The sequence below is a fragment of the Archocentrus centrarchus genome, chromosome 11 (genome assembly GCF_007364275.1).
Source record: "Archocentrus centrarchus isolate MPI-CPG fArcCen1 chromosome 11, fArcCen1, whole genome shotgun sequence".
Lineage (NCBI taxonomy): Eukaryota > Metazoa > Chordata > Actinopteri > Cichliformes > Cichlidae > Archocentrus > Archocentrus centrarchus.
The window spans coordinates 19,001,541-19,021,451 of NC_044356.1; the positions used below are offsets into that span (position 1 = coordinate 19,001,541).

At 41.2% G+C, this 19,911-nt stretch overlaps 1 protein-coding gene across 1 annotated transcript in view; it reads right to left on the minus strand.

The window, feature by feature from the left end:
- Positions 1-11,251, minus strand: part of kcnq4 (potassium voltage-gated channel subfamily Q member 4) — a 68,739-nt gene extending 57,488 nt beyond the window's left edge. Inside the window, 1 exon segment of the mRNA XM_030740945.1 lies at positions 10,333-11,251. Coding sequence (XP_030596805.1) covers positions 10,333-10,634 — 302 coding nt within the window. The 5' untranslated portion in view covers positions 10,635-11,251.
- Between the last annotated feature and the right edge of the window lie 8,660 nt (positions 11,252-19,911).

The window sequence follows — 19,911 nt, forward strand, 5'->3', positions numbered from 1 at the left end:
AAATACAAATCATAATTTAATGATTAACACGAACTTGTCTCATGATGCTTTTGTCATTGTTGCATTGCCATATTTGTTTAAGCATCAAAGTATGGCTTCAACCTTTTTATACATACACATACACCCTTAAAGCGAGTTATCTGAACACCTTATAATGAACTTATTATATGTGTAATGGAATGTGGAAATCAAACTGAAGATATCCCACTTGACTTCACTGTATATATAGAAATGTGTCTGTAGATGAGGAAAGATGAACGTATAGAGTCGAATTTAAAACCTCTATCCCATTATTTATAACAATATTTATTTTAACAGAAGATTTGCTGTTAGCAGTAATCCAATATTCATATTTCCACTAAAATAGTTAAATTTATATTGAAAATCATCCTACGTAACAGCAGTGGTACATTTTAAATTCAGTGACTACAGTCTGCAAAGTATCCCCTACACAGGGGGATATTTTGGCAACAATCCCAGAAAATTGGCCGAACCCCCCCCACCTACAGTATTTAGGTTTGAATAACAGCTACAGTAACCTGACATAACAATTTGTCAGTATTTGCAGCTCCTGTAGTATGTCTATTTGAGAAGACTCACCACCTCTGCAGAAATTATTGATAATATGCAGCGCATTGTGTACTGATATACAGTAGACAGGAGCTAGGAGGCCGTCTCTGGATTTTCCTGGCTGTGAAAACAGAACTGGAGTGTTTAGGAGGTCTTGACTAATCAAAATAAACTCTTGGCATTTCCCTCAGAACCCTCCCGGCTAAATGCCACAGTATTCCTGGCCCGCTGCAGCGACAATAACATTACATAAACACAGATTACAGCAGATTAGGCAGTGTCAACACCCCTACTGATCACCTATCTGCAGGAGAATAAAACAAAATCATTGTCTGTGGCTCAAGGTCTCTGCTCTGTGTGTGTGTGTGTGTGTGTGTGTGTGTGTGTGTGTGTGTGTGTGTGTGTGTGTGTGTGTGTGTGTGTGTGTGTGTGTGTGTGTGTTGGATTTCACCTTCAGTATTTTGACATGTTTTGCAGTGTTGAGTAAATAAACAGCAGTAGTTTGCTTTCCCCCCTGACCATAATGGTGTGTGTGTGTGTGTGTGTGTGTGTGTGTGTGTGTGTGTGTGTGTGTGTGTGTGTGTGTGTGTATTTGCACTTGTCCTGTTCCTTGCTGGAAGTGAGTACAGGGAGCAGGGCTGGATATTGGGGGGGAAATCTGATTCCTGGTCGGCCATCCCGGGACAGACAGTCCACTCCCCAGGGAGATACATTTTGCCCCGAAAGGAGAAATTAATACAGCAACTAACCTCGACTCTCCTCTCTCTCCAGCTCACTCCCTTCCACCTTTTCCTATTTCTGCCTCCATATAGACACTAATCGCATGTCCTGTTACAAGCTCTTTCTTCCTCTGAAGGACAATCAGGCTATGAACACCAGTGTCATTCTCGATCTCTCCAAAGCATGGGTGTTTTTTATTCATTTCAACATACTGTGTGTGAGCATATACGGTCTGTCCTCCCATCTTTCTCTAGCCAACCTTTAACATTCCAGACACCAATAGCAAGCATCTACCAAACTGGCAGTGTCCTTGAGCAACACTTTAAACCTCTGCCAGCTGTAGCTGTTGAAGCAGGGGACAAGCGGAAACAGAATTTTCCTACAGGGATCAATAAAGTATCACATTATCATTATTAGCATTCATTCTTAGAAACCACTTCTTCCTCCTTCTTGCCCTTTGTCACACTCCGCTGTCAGTGGGTAGAAAGCCACTCTATGGAAAAACAAAGCCAAGGAGGTTAAAGCAGTTGCTGCAGAATGTGACAGGCCTTTGAAAGAGACATTAGGACACATGACGGGAGAACTTCAGAGAGGCCGAGGTGCACGTGGGCTAAGTGTAAAAGGGTTAGGGAAGACGCATTAGCTTTTAAAGGATGAAAGGTCAACATCAAGTAACACAGCAACATGTTCTGTGAATGTAATATGGCTTATTTAATCTCAATTCATCAAAAATTTAAAAAACAGAAATTGAGAAAACCACTTGAGTTAGGGGATTAAATCTTTTTTTTTTTTTTTAGAGTAAATATCTGGTACTATGTTACTATATGGATATGGACACTCAGGAATTTAGCTCAAGCAAACAATAGAATGATGGAAGCTTGAATTCCCTAAAATATTTGGATGACTGATCACTGAGCAGATATAGGGGACTGATGTTTTGATTACAGCTTTTTATATACAAGGCACATAATGTTCTTTAAAGCAGATAGTAAAGTTTGCATATTTAAAAAAACACAATTTCATCCAATATCAGTGGGATATTTCAGGTATGACACCATGTTTTAAATCTAAATTAACATTTTTAAAAAGTTTCTGTTAATGTTATATCAAAAATTTATCATCACGTTCTTTCACATTTGCCTGATTTTTTTTCTCTTTCCCAGTTTTTTCAGGCAAATCTGTGATGGTTAGGTGGGAAGCTTTTGATGAACGCACATGGAATGACCCATATGGTTTTGTCCATTTAGAAAGATCTTTGTGTTTAATAAACTGTTGTTTTTAAGATACCCGGCTACACCAGATCAGACCGATCTCCAGTCAAAATGACCACTTGCATTTCTCCAAAACTGCCTTAAAAATATCAAGAACCGCACTCAGACAAAATCATCTTCTCTGAGTTCCTGCCCAATTTAGTTACTCCAGCCTTAATCTCATTAGCAGCTCAGATGGATTTTGGTTCCTCTTTCAATCAAATCAAAGGAAATGTAAAAGATGCTCTATCAGAGAAGCATCACAGAAGCTGTATTTAGGAGTTTAGGTTCTCTACACACAAGAGAGATTACAAGAATATAAGCAAAAAGTCAGATTCATAATTAGTCAGTGCAGGTTTATTCAACAGCTTCCAAATTTTGCAAAAAGGTGACAAATTTTGGTATTCAACGAATGATAAAATAAAATGCCAGAAAATAGGGAAAGCCATCATTTCAAATCAGGCCAAATCCACTTTTAGTTTATCATGTCAAAGAAAAACAAGTCGTTTAGACAGGGCGGTACTGCAAATACGAAATTACATGTTGGCACAGGAGTAAAGGGAAGCAAGAAAGAAGACACGGAGAAAGTGAAAGAAGAGGAATTCTTATATTTTAGATCCTTATATGGATTTTCTTAATGGAGCAGAATTTGTACAACTTGCTGATGCGAACAGATTAAAACAAAAGCAGCATCAAATGAACACCAAGCATCTAATCTGCAGCCCTGAGCAGGTTAAAAGTGCAGAGTAGCTCTCTCCCCACACCATTTCACAGTGGCACTTCCCTCTCTGTCCCACCTTTCTTTCTCACTTCCTTAGTCATCAGTAAAAAAAAACACTTTTGTATGCTGGCTAAAAAAAAGCAAACAGCCAACAAAAAGCTATTTTCCAGCATTACTCAAACTATAAATAATAAAATAAATTAAAAAGTCCAGCATCATACACGTCAGGCTTTTTGGAGGATGCCAGAGGGTGGCGATTTTAGTGGATTTTGTGTCGCGTGGTTGAAAACCTGGAAAAGCAGACCACACTGTTTCCCTGAGCCAGGTGAGAAAGTAGATTAGCTGGCTCAAAGTGGGTTCAGAAGGAGGCAAAACTGCAAGAGTAGACAGACAGAGGGAGTATATTCAATCAACAAGCTGTCTGAGCTAAATGAGTTTAATAATGTCACAAGGGCAATTCACCTTTAATGAAAAAGCTTGCGAGATGCAGTCTGTGTAGAGCTCTGTTTATGGAAAAAGATGTGTGAAAAATTAACTATGGCCATTCTGGCTCTCTGGGTAAACCATCAGTGGAGAGATTATGGAGAGCATGAGTCTATATCTCCCTTAACATCTATAAATAATGTGGCTTTAGCCCCAAGCTTTCATAAACGCACACCATCACTCGCATTTGTGCCATAAAAGGTTGTAGTAAAGATATTCATACAGACCATCGAGACTGAGCGGTTCATCTGGCAAGCATCCTCAGGCTGCAAGAGCAAGAGGTGAGGCATATGCTGGAAACTGTGAACCCCAGGAAAGCTGTGGGGCCCGATGGTGTCTCTGGACGGATACTGAAGGTCTGTGCGGCTCAGCTGGCTGGTATTTTTACCAGCATTTTTAACCAGTCCCTGAGCCAGGCTGCTGTCCCTTCCTGCCTGAAGTCCTCCATTATCGTCCCCATCCCCAAGAAGAACACTATCAGAGGTTTGAATGACTACAGGCCAGTAGCACTAACACCAATTGTTATGAAGTGCTTTGAAAAGCTTGTCCGGGCTCACGTCATCTCCAGTCTCTCCCCCAGACTAGACCCCCACCAGTTTGCCTACAGAGCCAACCGGTCCACAGAGGACGCCATTGCCACGGCCCTCCACTCTGCCTTCTCTCACCTGGAGCAGGGGGGGAACTACGCTCGGCTGCTCTTTGTGGACTTCAGCTCGGCGTTTAACACCATCCTTCCTGGCAGACTGGTGACTAAACTGTCAGATCTGGGGATACCACGCTCCACCTGTCTTTGGATCAAGGACTTCCTGACAGACCGTTCCCAGAGGGTAAGAGTAGGTCCCCACCTCTCTTCAGCCATCAGCCTCAGCACCGGCTCTCCACAGGGCTGTGTGCTGAGTCCCCTACTCTTTACCCTCTACACACATGACTGCACCTCCATACATGCCAGTAACTGCATCATTAACTTTGCGGATGACACCACTGTGGTGGGGCTCATATCAGGCGGGGATGAGTCAGCATACCGGGACGAGGTGCAGCGGCTGTCAAGGTGGTGCAGTGAGAATAACTTGATCCTGAACACCACTAAGACAAAGGAGATGGTAGTAGACTTTAGGAGGACAACACATGTCATTCAACCTCTGTTCATCGAGGGGGATGAAGTGGAGCTGGTTTCAGATTTTAGGTTCCTAGGAGTACATCTGCAAGATGATTTGACCTGGAGTATCAATACGACCAGCATTGTCAGGAAGGCCCAACAGAGACTGCATTTCCTGAGGGTTCTTAGGAGCAACTATCTGACCCAAAATCTGCTGGTGTCCTTCTACCGTTGCTGTGTAGAGAGCATCCTGACCTACTGTCTGTGCGTGTGGTTCAACAGCTGCACAGCAGCAGACAGAATAACACTCCAGCAAGTCATCAACACGGCTCAAAAGATCATAGGCTGTCCCCTGCCCTCCCTCCAGGAACTGTTCAATGCCCGCTGCCAGAGGAGGGCACAGAACATCCTCCAGGACCCCTCACACCCTGGACACTCCTTGTTTCAGCTACTGCCATCAGGCAGACGTTTCAGGACAATGAAGGCCAGAACAAACAGACTGAGGAACAGCTTTTATGCCAGGGCTATCATTGAACTGAACTCTGTGTGGTTTGGACAGTGATGTGGGGTGGTAGTGCTGACTGTGTGCGTGCGTTGGTGTGTGTATTGGGGCTAGATTCGTCTGTTAATTTACTATTGTGCACTGTATTTTAGTAATCATTTTTATCACTCATATTTTTATTATTTTATTATTTATTGTCTGAGGCACCTAGAAAGGAATGCATTTTAAATTTCGTTGTGCAACTTCTGTGTACAATGACAATAAAGATTCTGATTCTGATTCTGATTTAGCTTACTTTGAAATTTTTTTGTTTTTAGATCTGACAGATTAATAATCATTTCCTGAAAAACATTTTAATTTGCAACCACTAAAGTGATGTCTTCCGATGTAATGTAATGTAAGCTGGGAGAAAGAAGCAGAGGTCTGTATGTTTTAGTCAGTAGCATGGGAAAGGCCCACAAATCATTTACTTCACTCACTTTTTTGGTTATGTCTCCCCTTGCTAATAAAGGCCACACCTTCACTTTGTGTGCTTGATTTGAGTTTTCTATGCAAGTGTGGAAGTTTGCCATCTTTACATCATTACAAGTGAAAAGGCCTACAGGCAGTTATTGTAATTAGGTTGGAAGCATGAAGGCAGGTGGACTTATTATAGAGCGACAGTCTGTGTCGGCAGGAATTGCATATTTAGAGATATTTTTTTTATCCTGCAGATGACTGCTAAAATAAGCCTGGTGATTCCCCATCGACTTCATCAGGGGTTTGTTCCTAAGGCTTGACAAAGTACCTCAAGAGCAGCAAAGGGTATTATATTACTGTATTCACAGACTGCATTTGAGCAAATCCAGAAAAGAGAAGACAAAGTATCTTTTAACCTGTCAATTATCCTATCGGGAGGATTTGCAAAGAGGTCTTCATAAAAACAGCTACTTGTAGAGGCAGTCTCTCTCTATTACACTCACTGATGACAACTCAAACCAAAACCTCCATGTTCTTTTTTTTTTCTGCACATCTCTGCTCTTCTCTATAGAACATCAATAATACATAACCAGTATATTTTTGCCCTCCTTAGAACCAATCAATCACTCCGGCTGGCCAATGCTCAGTCTCCTTTTCCTGTCCATCCTCATGCACCCTTCCTGTATATTAAGAATTAAGTCCGATGGAATGCCGAACCAAACCAGAGACTAAGATGGAGTACAGTAGTGTGCAAAAATCTTGAGCTAGCCTTCATTTCTTTATATTTTGCTAGGAAAATAGGAAATACATGCAGCAATTTATTGAAACATGTGCACACATGCATGGTATTCTATGTTTACACAGCATATAAGGCAAAAACAGAGTATATAGTTCACTTCAATTCAGTTTTACTGATATAGCACCAAATCACAACAAACAAGGCAGTTATGTATATACAATTCTAACAAGTTTGAAAGTCAGTATTTATTTTTATTCTTCAGCACAGCCTGAGCTCTCTTAGGCAGCTTTCTTCTAATTTCTTTAAATAATCTTCTGGAACAGTTCTCCAGGCTTCTTGAAGGTCATTCAAAGCTCTTCTTTGGATGTTGGCTGCTTTTTGTTCCATTCTTTGTCAAGATGATCCACACTGCTTCCATAATGTTGAGGTCCGGGCTGTGGGGAGGTCAGTCCTTGACTGATTGTGTTCCATTGTGTGTTATTCTATGTTTTTACTGCACTAACAGTGTGTTTGGGGTCATTTTCATGCTGAAAAATTAAGCATTTGCCAATCAGACTTTTTACAGATGGCACTGCATTTTTCTCTACATTCATAATTCCATCAGTTTTGACAAGATCCCTGAAATGTAGTCCCAAACCATGATACAGCCCCCACCGTGTTTTACAGTCACTTGCTGTTATACCTCTCTCCTGACTTCCTCCGTACATACTGACAATGATTTGATTCATCACTCCATCAGACCTCTTGCCACTGATTTTCAGTCCAGATCTTGACTAATGTGGCATACCTCAGCCTGTTCTCCCGGTTTCCCTTCCTTATTATTGGATAGAGATACAATTGGAAGATACAATTTAAAGTTTCTTTACTAAGTTGTCATGTGTAGACAACCTTTTTAACATTGAATGATTCATAGTTCAGTGTTAAATGGCTTAAAAAAAAATCAATCAAACAAACAAAAAAACAAATCATTCCTCTGAAAATGGTCAGGTATAAGTACTGGACTGAAAATGAGTGAAAAAGTAGCCAATGTCACAAGGAAAACTTTGAAAGACCTTCAGAAAGCCTGGAGAACTATTGCTCAAGACCAATTTAATAAGTGACAAGAAAGTCTGGCTTAAGACTTTTGCACAGTACTGTCTGTAGCCAAAGCAAGACCAAGATGTGACATGATAGATAGATTGATCTATCTATAATCTCTCACATCCCAAAGCTTCGTGTTAGGCAACTGGTGTTTAAAAGAATAACCACTGCCAGCAAGCAGGCCAACCATAGAGCTGCCACTATAGATTTATTGCAGCTGAAATAAAGCTGCGGGATTGAAAGGTGTCCAAGAGGTCTTGAGCTTTGACAGTAGGTACAGGAAAACGACCATCAAAGGGCATGCCAAACTTAACACAGTTCAAAGGTTCCACTCACCATTTGAACCAGAGTCTCTGCAAGAATCTGTGTGCTGTCTACACAACCAACCAAGTTTATGAGCACAGGAATCTTTATAGCTTGGGTTTCCATGAACACTACTCTCTTTTAACAAGCTTCTTTCTTCTTACCCCTTTTTCTTTCCTTGGTACACAGAAAAGAGTTTTGATGAGATGATGGGACAGCAAAAGATAAAGAGAACAAGAGGAGAAACTTATTGTCAGGTCTGAATTAGCAAAACAGCTGTTACACCTGCAGGAGAGAGAGTGTGTGACGAATGTTTTCTCCGTTGCACACACTCAAGATACAGAGGTTTACAATACTGTAGAAGGCAAGATGGTAAGATAGAAACCTGCTTCTCTCTGTGTTTGCAGGTATGACAGAACAGAGGTGAGGGAATCGTGGGATTTGAGTGGATCTCCATGAAGAGTCATTACAGTGGAGATCGGCTTCGCTCCTTTTCCATACACACTCCAACAGCTGCAAAGAGAGGCCCTCTAAGCAACACATCTGTTCCAGGGTCCTCTGTTACAGTGCAGGATTAATTAAAGGATCAAGGGACAGTAAGCACAGCACCCTACACAGTAGTGAATGGCTCGATTTAATTACAATAGATCAACACAGCCTTAATTGAGCTTCATTGTTCAAAGAGTTTTCTTCGCTTGGAGAGCAACACACGTGCAGTTAAATGCCCATCTGACAGTGATAAAGTATTGTGAGAATGATGCACTCAGGTAGACATATGTGCAGCAAATGTATTTCATGTCCTAATGCAAGGGTTATCAAAAAGCCTTCCAAGTTTTACTCTTGGGTGTATTTTGCAGTCAACATAAAATAGGTCGTCACAGGAGCAGCTCACTTCCAAAATCAGCTATGAGGGTGTGACATCTGAAACTCGATCAGGGCACCTCCAAGTGCACTACTTTGCCTTGCTAACAGAGAAATAACAACAATGGCAGCACTGCTATTCACTCCAACACCCCAGTAATGTCACGGAGAATGTCACAGGCTGCCACCCTGTAAAGGGGAATCGTTCTTAATGAGTAGCACACCTGGTGGAAGAGGTACTTGACATGTAGTCCCATGTGTACTGCAAATACATGTTCACAGTCCCGTAGCAAAGGAATCGGAAGAAACAACTGGGGAGAAGTGAAACAGGTAAAGGTGGGTCTAGCATTTACCGACCTGCTCTTATTAATGTACTGACAGTATAGGATGAGGACACATGAGAGCCACTGCCTTGCAGTGGGATTTCCCTCTGTTATAAACACATGATTGCATTGGCAGGCAGACAGCTGCACTTGTCTAAACACCGATCCAGAACGCATGACCCGGTCTGAGGAGCTCCCAAACATAAAGCTCTGTCCACTGTGTGCCAGGCGCAGACACAGCTGGAAGGCAGCTGCTGGTGCACAAACGCCCTGGGCTTAACTTAAAAAGACACTGAAACATAGTGACACATTTAGTTTGATGTAAATATGCAGTGAGCAAACTTTGAATTCTATTGAGATACTCACAAGAGCAATTCACACAACAATTTATCAAAGAGAAATGAAGACGGTAAAAACTCGACCCAGTTAGGTTTTATGTACTGATCTAATAAGTTACTTATGTCTCACACACTCGTCTTAAGTTGCTGGTGCATCAGAGGGGACCAGGCAGCAGGGACCTCATATTTTCCCAGTGTTTACATGTTGTATATACATTCTTGAACATATGGCCATATAGGCTACTTAAATACCCTGACTTAATACTTTCTGCAGCAAGGAAGTTCCTTTAGTTTCACATCCATGTTTAGTACGTGTTTAATTGGGGAGCTCATCTTTGGGCTTCCTGTGTTGGGATTCAGAATGAGTTCTCACTTCACCTTTGAGAGTTTCTATCACTTAATATATTAATGAATAATTAAAGTGTCATAATTTACAACTCTACTTTTCAAACTCTTCAGCCAAACATCTCAACTTACAAAGCAGAAACTTCAGACAGATATCAAAATGTTTCCAAAAGGACTTTGATTACAAAAAAAAAAAAATCCCCATGTGGATTTGAACAAATTAAATTTAATATCCTAAGTCCTCCCGATGATTTAATGAGACAAAGACAAGGGGAAATTGAACAGTAGGCCCCATGTTGAGATGATGTATGGCATATGACCAGGCTGACTGCCGCATTAGCAACTCTGCTGGGTTAATTGGAAAATGTATCTAATTACTGCTGGCATGCAGGGATCAAAAGGCTGGATTGGGAAGTCCGATATTTCTTTCTTTTCCTAACTTTTGGAGACTTGTGAAAAGTTATTAGAAAACGGAGGGAAATGGTTTAATGTGCTAGGGATGATCACACTCAAAATAATAATTTAAAAGATGATACACTTACATGAATGCATGGTAGATGAATGCCCATCCTCTTGGTCTTTCTAGCACGTTATACAGGCAGTTTTGCACCTTTCTGTAGCGCTTGCTTGAAGCAGACATGTTGGCCCGAGGTCCGGGCGGTCCAGGCAGCGGTGTGCCCAGCAGACCCGTGCGGTGAGACGGGTGTCCGCGCTCCGGAGTGGACGGCTCGCTTCTCTCCGTGTGGACGGCGGTGAGAGCCACAAACTCTACCCGCCTGTCGTCGTTCGGAGCTGGAGGCACCAGCATCCTGATGCCGCCGTTGTTTGATGGACTTCCTAACATCTCGAGGCTGTCTCGATTAAACTACATATGATTTGACAAGTTTCACTGGATCATCCGCAGGAGCGCAGAGCAAAGTTTTGACCAAGTCATAGTCCGACTGAAACTAGTCCACAGCCTCGGTTTGATTTAAGATTCAAAAGCTATCTGTAAATCAAGTCACGATCGCAAAAGACAAGATGCACAGTAGATGTATAAGCAAGTCGCGCCAAAACGTGACCTCCAGCGATCATTGTTTACAGTCAGGTGTAAGAAGTAATCAGAGGTGTGCAGAGAAGTTATCACACACGCACCAACTCCGAGAAAACGGAAAACAAGCTTCTAACGACTTGCCATCACTTTGTAAAATAATAATGATAACAATAATATGGCCTCAATCAAGTAAAGCATTTGTTCCTGTGCACACTTCACAAAACAAGTAACAAGCGAGGGCAGTAGTCACGCAGCGGACCCACGCTCCCTAAAAGAAAAACATCAGCACCCAAAGTCCCTTCATTAAATGAGTCTTAGCTGTTTCTGTAGTTTTAACTGGCAGATAGAGCCGCACCACAGCCGCTAACATCAGCCTGCTCTCCCCTCCTTGTGCGTCTGTCTCTGGTCCAGCGCTCCTCCGCTGACGGGGGTGGAGAGCGCAGAAGTGAAGAACATCGATGTGATGTCAAGAATTGCAGAGCAGCAGCCCTAAAAAAAAGAAAAACGAAAAACTTGGGGGGGGGGGGGGGGGGGGGGGCCGAATGTCTACATTTAAGTTTGGAAATGCGCATGAAGGTGAAAGCCCTCTCTCCGGTGAGTTGACGTGCAGAAAACGGAAACGCTAGTGGGGAGGATTCCGCGCACGGAATGGGTACGTGCGTGGGATGCACGCAGCGATTGGGGGTACAGGGTTTTGTTTGTTTGTTTGTTTCCTGCTCTTATAGAGCAGGAAAAGTTCGTTAGTGAATGATACATGCTGGTAATATTCTGCATATACCAAAAGTGCACCGGACACCATCTGTGAGTCTTATAAAAAATATAAAGGGCTGTATTCATGGAGAGGGTAAATCTAGGGTCTTGGGTCTTTTTGTGCCCTTTCTAAAATATTTAAAACTTATAATACTTTGATTTTTTTTTTTTTTTTACAATAATGTCCAGCAGTGAGTTGCATCATATTGTTTTGTTTTATTCTACTTCAATCATCAGTAGCTATTTTTCTCCCTGACATCTCAATGCCAACTATATTTTTTATATATAATATATATTTATATCTTTCCCTGCCAGCATCATTACGCTCTCTACCTCTCTCTACACTCTGAAGTCACCACAGTGAACACGACCAAGATATTATCAGTAAACAGGTCGTTTTGTTTCCACGATGCTCAGGAACTGATGATTATCTTTTCGGTATCTTTACCAGTGTGTACTTCAATCATGTGTCCCGTCATTTTCTCACAGCTTTCAATTTTCTTGTGCATGTATATACTGTACAGTATATGAACATGCAATCAAAAGCTACCACTGCCTATAAATTACACAAATTATTGTCACTTTTCTCAGGCCTCAGGCTTTTAGACAAATAGAATTAAGATATTAATGTTAACTGAATTCATCAGTGAGCTCCATTAGTGGCAGCTTGCATCAGTGTGCAGCTAATTAACCCTGTAGTTTATGTGCCTGAAAAGGTGGAAAACATGCAGACTGCAGAGAGGGTGTGTTGTAATTTATTCCTCAGTGTTTTACCACAGCTTTATGAATAAATGTACCTTGACCTGACCTTTAAAACAAGGATTACTGCAAATAAAACAAATATAAATTACCCTGCATGGACAGGAACTGATGGTTCTAATTTAATATTAATAAGCAAGAAAAACTGTAACACATGAATCTGCACCTAAAACTGTCTCACAATCAGTTAAATATTTACTTTCATTTTGTGTGTGTGTGTGTGTGTGTGTGATGTCAACTATTTGTCAGCTAACTTCTCCAAAATTCAGATTAATTTTTGAGTGTGCATTTCCTTTAAAATTTCCCTGCTGTAAATTGGCATTTTCATTAAAAGCAAAAATAAAAAAAAATAGCTTCCACTCTTGACATTTAGTAACATTTAGTGCATCATTACATTTCCAGCACAAAATAGTATCCACTCCTGTACATGTTATGATTATTTCCTTGGAAAAGGAAAGTTCAGAGGAAACAAAAGTTTCCTCTGAACTTTCCTTGAAGTGAAAATGCCACTTGTGTTTATTGTGGGAGGAGGCTTAAATCTCTGGCTGCAGGAGTTTTGGACTGCAGAGACAGGTGCTGTGGGACAGACCGCTCCTGCTCCGTGGACACAGCTTTCTAAATCTATGACTGTGACACACAGAGGGGTTTGTGGTTATGACATAAATACAGGGTTATGGAGACTGTACCCTGTAGAGACATCACCTGTCGGAGGACCTCTGAGGAATGCAACGTGAGGTGGTCCCCAAAACTGCTGCTGGCCTGACTGTATTATCTGGCGGCCAGAAAAATGACATCAGGGAATAATGACATAATTCACAATGATGTGTTTTTCTTTAAATGTAAACAAGCACTAAATGTAAACCTGCAAGGACACCAAATCTGCTTTTTTTTTCCTCCCCCTCCACTACCTCATCACTCCCACCTCTGACATCCACTTATTTACAGTACTGTTAAATATGAGCACATTATATAATCATTAATCTTGAATCAAAGTGAACTGCACTCTCAATGACCTACCTACCTTAAACATACATTCAGCATGGTGTAAGTTTTACTTTGTCCTACAACAATAGCAGAGGCAGGTTACTCATGTTAACTATGTGCATTCCTGTCAACTGCTGTGCGGCAGTTTATGGAACATGCAGGTCGGTGGTATGACACGTGGGAATGCAGCTGCAGTCTTTCACAAGTCACAAATCTGAACATTATTCCCTGGGCTCTCTCCCATTACATAACATAATATCACTAATCCTTAACTCTTTACTAGCATCTCATATATAGGCTGACTGGTGGCTATAAAACGGAATCAGTGTTGACAGCTGATCTTTACAGCGATGTGTTGATACGGGCTGGTGACTAGTGATGTGACAAATAAGCCTCAACTGCGAGGTGAAACTTTCCCAGCGGATGTTCTGCTTTTGAGGTGCAAACCGTTATTTTGTTTGTTTGCTTTAGAAATGGCATTTAAACAGACCTCCAGGCTGCAACAGTCAGTCTCGTTATAGGTAATAGTTTTCTTTATTAATATTTCTTTATTAATCTTTATTGATCCCTGCAGCAGATGTGAAATGTCACAAGTCAAGGTGATATAAAACTGAACACATAACCTAGAGGTGAACAGCGCTTTTGCATAAAATAACTGATCACTAAGACTGTTGAAGACTGCAGTACTTTTGTAACGGCTGGTGAGGACAGGTAAAATCCTGATTGCCAGTTTTACAAATAACTGATTTTAAAGGCATAATCAGGGATAGAAAGCTTAACATAGGCATCTCTGATTTTAAATCAGAGGTGATTAGAATTTGAACATAGGGGTATGTCAGGGTTTTATTTTAAATTATAATCATCTGAGAAGCACATAAATTAGTCAAAACTATATAAGTAAATTTAGATATAACCCAAAGGGTGAAAATTTATGACCCAGGCCTTTTAAATACAGGCAACTAAATGTTTGATATGTATTTTTGACTTCAAAGAGGAGACTGCAGACAGAAAGATAAAGGACAATTAGTGAGGGGATTTTGTGAAGATGGCTACATAACAGTGGGGTATTGTGGATCCTAACCCCCCATAACAGCATCTTGTAGGAGGAATCCCCACTACACTACAACTCTTTCTCTGTTAGCTTGGTCTCCTCTCCTCCCACTTATGTCCTCCTCGCCATCTCTCAGCAGCCCTAACGAGGCCCGGCGGCAACCAGAGAAAAAGCTGTCGACGGACAGGCCAGCTTTGCTTGTACCCTCAGGGATTAAAAATCAAAGTTTCACTGTGGCAAAGCTGCTCTGCCCACCTACACCCCCCCCCCCCCCCCCCCCCCCCCCCCCCCATACACACACACACACACACCTCCCCCTTTCTATTACAGTACCCTTCTTCAATGTTGCTTTCATCTAGTAATCAACACTTATTGCTGGGCAGCGTATCCACTGTGGCCTCTGAGCTGAAGGCAGTCCTGTGACAAAAACAACAGCTGAGCAAGGACAGACTGTAAAATGCGCAACGGATCGTTGAAGGCACAACCGTACAAACCCAACCATAATGAAGAGCTCTCACGCTCATATACACAGATTTGGTGGCACTCATAAACAGCTCCAGTGTGATGCTGGAATTACACTTGGAGATGACCCAGAGTGGACTACAGGGGCCCCAGTGTTAGGGGGTGACTGTTGTATTTCCTTCACGGCCACTTGTCCCCTTTATGCTGTTTTTCCACAACACTCTTGCCTCCAAGCATTCACTCACGCCCCAAAGAGCCCATTGAGCTCCAGGAGTCGACAGTCACTCAGGGAATCTATGGGAACTTAAAAATACTCACATCAGCAAATGTGCAGCACACATAGTACAGCGCAAACTTGCTCCCTCCGACCCCCATCAACCTTTTATTTCCGCTGCCCACGTTTACTTACACCACTTAATGGCTTTCCCAGACAGCGTGCTTGTTTGTCTTTATTTAATCCCTGCTTTTCATGTGTCTTCTCCTCTTTAACACAGATCCTTTCTTAATGGAAAACCTTAGAGAATGAGGGGAAGAAGAGGAGTAGGGAGAGGGCAGTTGAATTGTTGATATAGTGTCTTGTGCTGGGTTAATGTTGTTGTGATAAGTCTGGTTATAGTCTTCGGAGAGTTGAAATGACATTGTCAAACAGTGCAATGTTTGAAGCAAGAACCCCTGGTGAGCTACACACTCCAACCATCACGTAGACACTGCAAAAACATCAGCAGACAGACTTCCCGTACCAATCAATGTGACAGCCTGCTATTCAACCATATGAATATGCCAACGTGTCAACCATAACACCCGGTGACCAAGTCGGGAAATGACAGCAGAGTAGGTGGAGACTTCGCTCATTCACAACAGTCAAAAGATCCTTTGTAGCTTATTTTAATGCTGTTACAGAGGTGACTGAGCAGGCAGGCTCCTCAAAGGACTCTGCAGGATTTTACACTACCTTATAAAAATTAATAAATATCTGGGCTAAAAACCAAGACTGTGCAAACATACACAAGGAACATAAACACAGCTGTTATGATTGTGTCTAATTTCTAAAAAAAAAAAATAGACACAATACACATACTGTCTCATTTTAGTTAAGGCCTTAAGGACAGATCAGTCCTTTAGTATATACTAGTAGAGTGGGACTACTTTAGTTATCAGGGTAAAAATATGATCAGCATCCCACATCAATAATCTCAGGTTTGTCACGTTCTATCTCTGAAGACATAAAGATGTTTGTGAAAGAGCCCAAAGCAGAAAATCCACTCAGCTCTTCCAGCTTTAAAGGGAGCTTTACATTATTTTCTGTCATATGTACTGTTACAAAGATGAATGCTTATATTAAGCATGGCCAAATATGGTTGAACCTCAGGCGATATCCTTAATATGGTTCTCAGGCATACAACGCTGTCTGGGTGCAGCTTCGCCTACCTGCTGTTCAAACCTGTTTGTGAGGGGCAGCCAATCAAAAGAAAGAGAGGAAGCAGTTTTTCTCAGACTGTGGGTCACGCTGGATTAATATAATTTTTCTATGAAAAAGAAACAAGGCTTGCGATCTTGCCGACTTGTCTTTCAAATGAGATCTTTTTAAAAATTATTTCTTTATTTTTGCTTTGCAGTTTGTGTTTGATAAAATTTTGATTTATTTTGTGCGTGCCAAATTATCGGATAAAAAGGGATTATGTAAAGCTGTGACTCATGCAAAGATACTGTAGTGGAGCCAAATAAATAAATAACAATAGAGAGCTGGAAAAGAGCATAATGGGCCCCATTTAAGAATTCCAGTAGGTCTCACATGAGAGGGTCACGAACACAACATTCCTGATTCAAGCAGAATGAATTAAGTCATACAGCTGAACCCTCTTACCAGCTTCATGTATGTAATTAGAGTTTTTTTTTTCTGTTTTGTAAATATTAACTAATAGAAAAAAAATACTATTTATTGGGGGGACGAACCTTTTGCCAAGACCACTGCTTCAAAATCACCACCAGAATTAAATGAATCCTGATCAAAATATCTCTGCCTCAGCTCTTAATGCACAGAATACTTCAGTTGCTTAACCCCACAGTATGAGCTCATTATGAACAGACATACCCAATAAGAAAATTTCCCTACATGGCTCATTGAAGTGTCACATTATTCTTATACAACACTGACATGCCAAGACCTGGGAAAAGCTCACACTGAAGCTCGACAATGATTAAAGGAAAACATCCTGACACCTAAGAATGAGAGAAAAGAAGATCAAACACAAAACCCATCAAAGTGAAAGTCTACTCTTGATGCAGGATTGTCATAAACTTGGTGAGGGCACTGGGTGCTGTGGCCAAATCACAAGGTCTAGACCACAGCCAGAGCGGTGAGCCCGAGTTCATATGGCCAAAGCTGATCTTTGATCTGACCAGATGAGGCAGCCAAGAAAAATACCACCAGACAATCCTTTTCACGCTTGACTTAAGCTCAAACGTTCTCACAATTCTCCTTTTTCTTATTAGAAAAGAGCCGAGCAGGAGTCTGCACTCATTAATGCAGTTATTGTTCACCGATTAAGTCGATTAAGAAAGGACCCCCCAGTCTGAGTAATGTTTACTTGTGCTTCTGACTAACATGGCTTAACCAGAAAACTACACAGTGAAGGGTATAAGGATATAAGCGCAGGGAGATCTTTTTTTTTTTTTTTAAATTAAAAAAAAAAAGCATGATTGGGCAGCACTTCAACATCCTTCAACTTTTAACTTCTGATATTCAGCGCTAACATCATGTTAAATGAGTTTTTATTTCAGCAAGAAACATTATGAGCCCCCTTAATCTCTGCCTACCTACCTAAATTTTCTGTTCTACCACAATTACTTCTCCTTTTAAGATTTAATTCAATTCAGGTTTATATGGCGCCAAATCAGAACAGCAGTCACTTCAAAGCGTTTTATATTGTAAAGACCCTCCAATATTCTGGAGAAAACCCCAACAATGAAACGACCCCATATAATTGAGCACTTAGGTTGGATAAGGAATGCAGTCTGATCTCGCAGGAGCTGAGCGGCCTCTAGTCAAATAACTCGTGACTCTATTGTTAACCACTGACCCTTTGTGGCACGAAGTTTTTCCAGCACTCCAGGAGGGCAGCTCTGCTCGTGTAGTCTTGTTTGGGTGCAGCATGGATAGATACTGATCGTGCAGTTGTGGCAGATAACTTTGCTGCTAAAAGCTCCTGCGCATATTGCAAAATGATGAACTTCTGTTTGGGGATAAATCAGGTGTCCCATCATAGTATCAGTAGTTTTTAAAATTTGTTAGATCAGTGCTGCCCTCCTATGGCCATTTGGGAAAACAACAGGTTTCAAACTGGCATAATTCATGTACTTGCCGAGTATCCATAGTAATGAATCCTGTGGGGGTTCACTTTTTTAACACTGCTTCTACAGTACTGTGCAAAAATCTTGAGCCACATCTAATTTCTTTACATCTTTTTTCCAAGAATTCAGGATTTCTTGTAAATTTATAAAGTGATGATAAAGTGATCTTGAGGAATAGTTCTCCAGGCTTTCTGGAGCCTGCTTTTTCACTCAGCCCTGTCCTTGTACCTGATCATTTTCAGAGAATTTTTTTTTCTTTGTTAGTTAAGCTACTTAACACTAACCTATGAATTATTCAAGCATAAAAAGGTCACCTAACTCAAGCAGTGAGTCAGCGCTGTGATACACATAACTTAGCAAAGAACCTATTTTAAATTAGTCACTTTGTTACTACCAGTTGCCATAAAACCATTCAATTTGTTTCCATTTCTTCAGTTGAATCTATGAATAATCTAAGATAACACATAATTTAGTATCTTTGGAACAATAAGGGGATTGCCAAAGATTGCCATATTAGCTGAAAACTTGGCATATGTCAGCATATGCCAAAAAGAAAAGACAGTTGAGGAAACTGAACAACTGTAGGACAGAAGAAGTGTTAGGCCCAGCAAGAACAAAACAACAAACACTATCTACAGCAGAGAAACAGTGTCTGAAAATCATGTTTTTAAGGAAGAAATATAGCAAAGACCTGAGCCTTCAGTTGATCCATCTACTGTTCACTGAAGCCTAATCAGAAATGGTCTCAGTGGAAGGGTGGCTGTCAAGAAGCCATTCTTAAGGAAGGAGAAACCGGGACAAAAGGCTGCGGTATGCCAAATTACACAAGAAGTGGACTGAAAAATCAGTAGCAACAGGTCTGATGGAGTAATGAATCCAAATTTGAAACTTTTGGTTCAAATTGTCATCAACATGTATGGAAGAGGTCAGGAGAACAACAGTGTATCTACAGTCATCTGTACAACATGGTGGAGGCTTTGTCATGGTTTTGGGCTGCATTTCAGCCAGTGGTGTTGGGGCTCTCATCAAAGTTGATGGAATTATGAACGCAGAAAAGTACCATAAGATTTTGATCCACCATGCAATACCATCCGGAAAGCAACACTTTGATAATGGTCCCAAACACACTGTCAACGCAGAAAAACTACAGCTGGATAGAAAAATGGAACACTATCAGCCACGTATTGGCCTCCCCAGAGCCCAGACCTCAACATTATTGAAGCAGTGTGGGATCATCTAAGGAAGCCAAAGAACATGGAATGCCTTTCAAGAAGCCTGGAGAACTATTCCTGAAGACTACTTAAAGAAATTACAAGAAATACCAAATATTGATGTTAGCTCGTTAAAATTGTACAATCTATAAATTCTGTATTTTCATGCATGTTTGCATGCCTGTTTCAGTGAATCATGGCATCTTTACCATTTCCCTTGGAAAATATAAAGAAATGAGCACTAAACTGTTACACCAAACAGCACTGTATGGCAAAGCCCTCTCGTGGTGGGCTGTGTCTACCTGCAAATTAAGTATGTGGTGATGTCTGGGTTGGTTCAGTCCTAGTCCAGTATTGCTGAATTTCTCTCCTGTCTCCCTAAATACTAGCAAGGTGTTTAACTGACCTAAAATAAACAGTGAAGACACAGATTAGTTGTTGACAACACAAACTCAAAATAACCATCAAACAGGCCTACTTGAGAAGTTATGGTTTTTAATTTTTTTTCTCACAAAGTTTG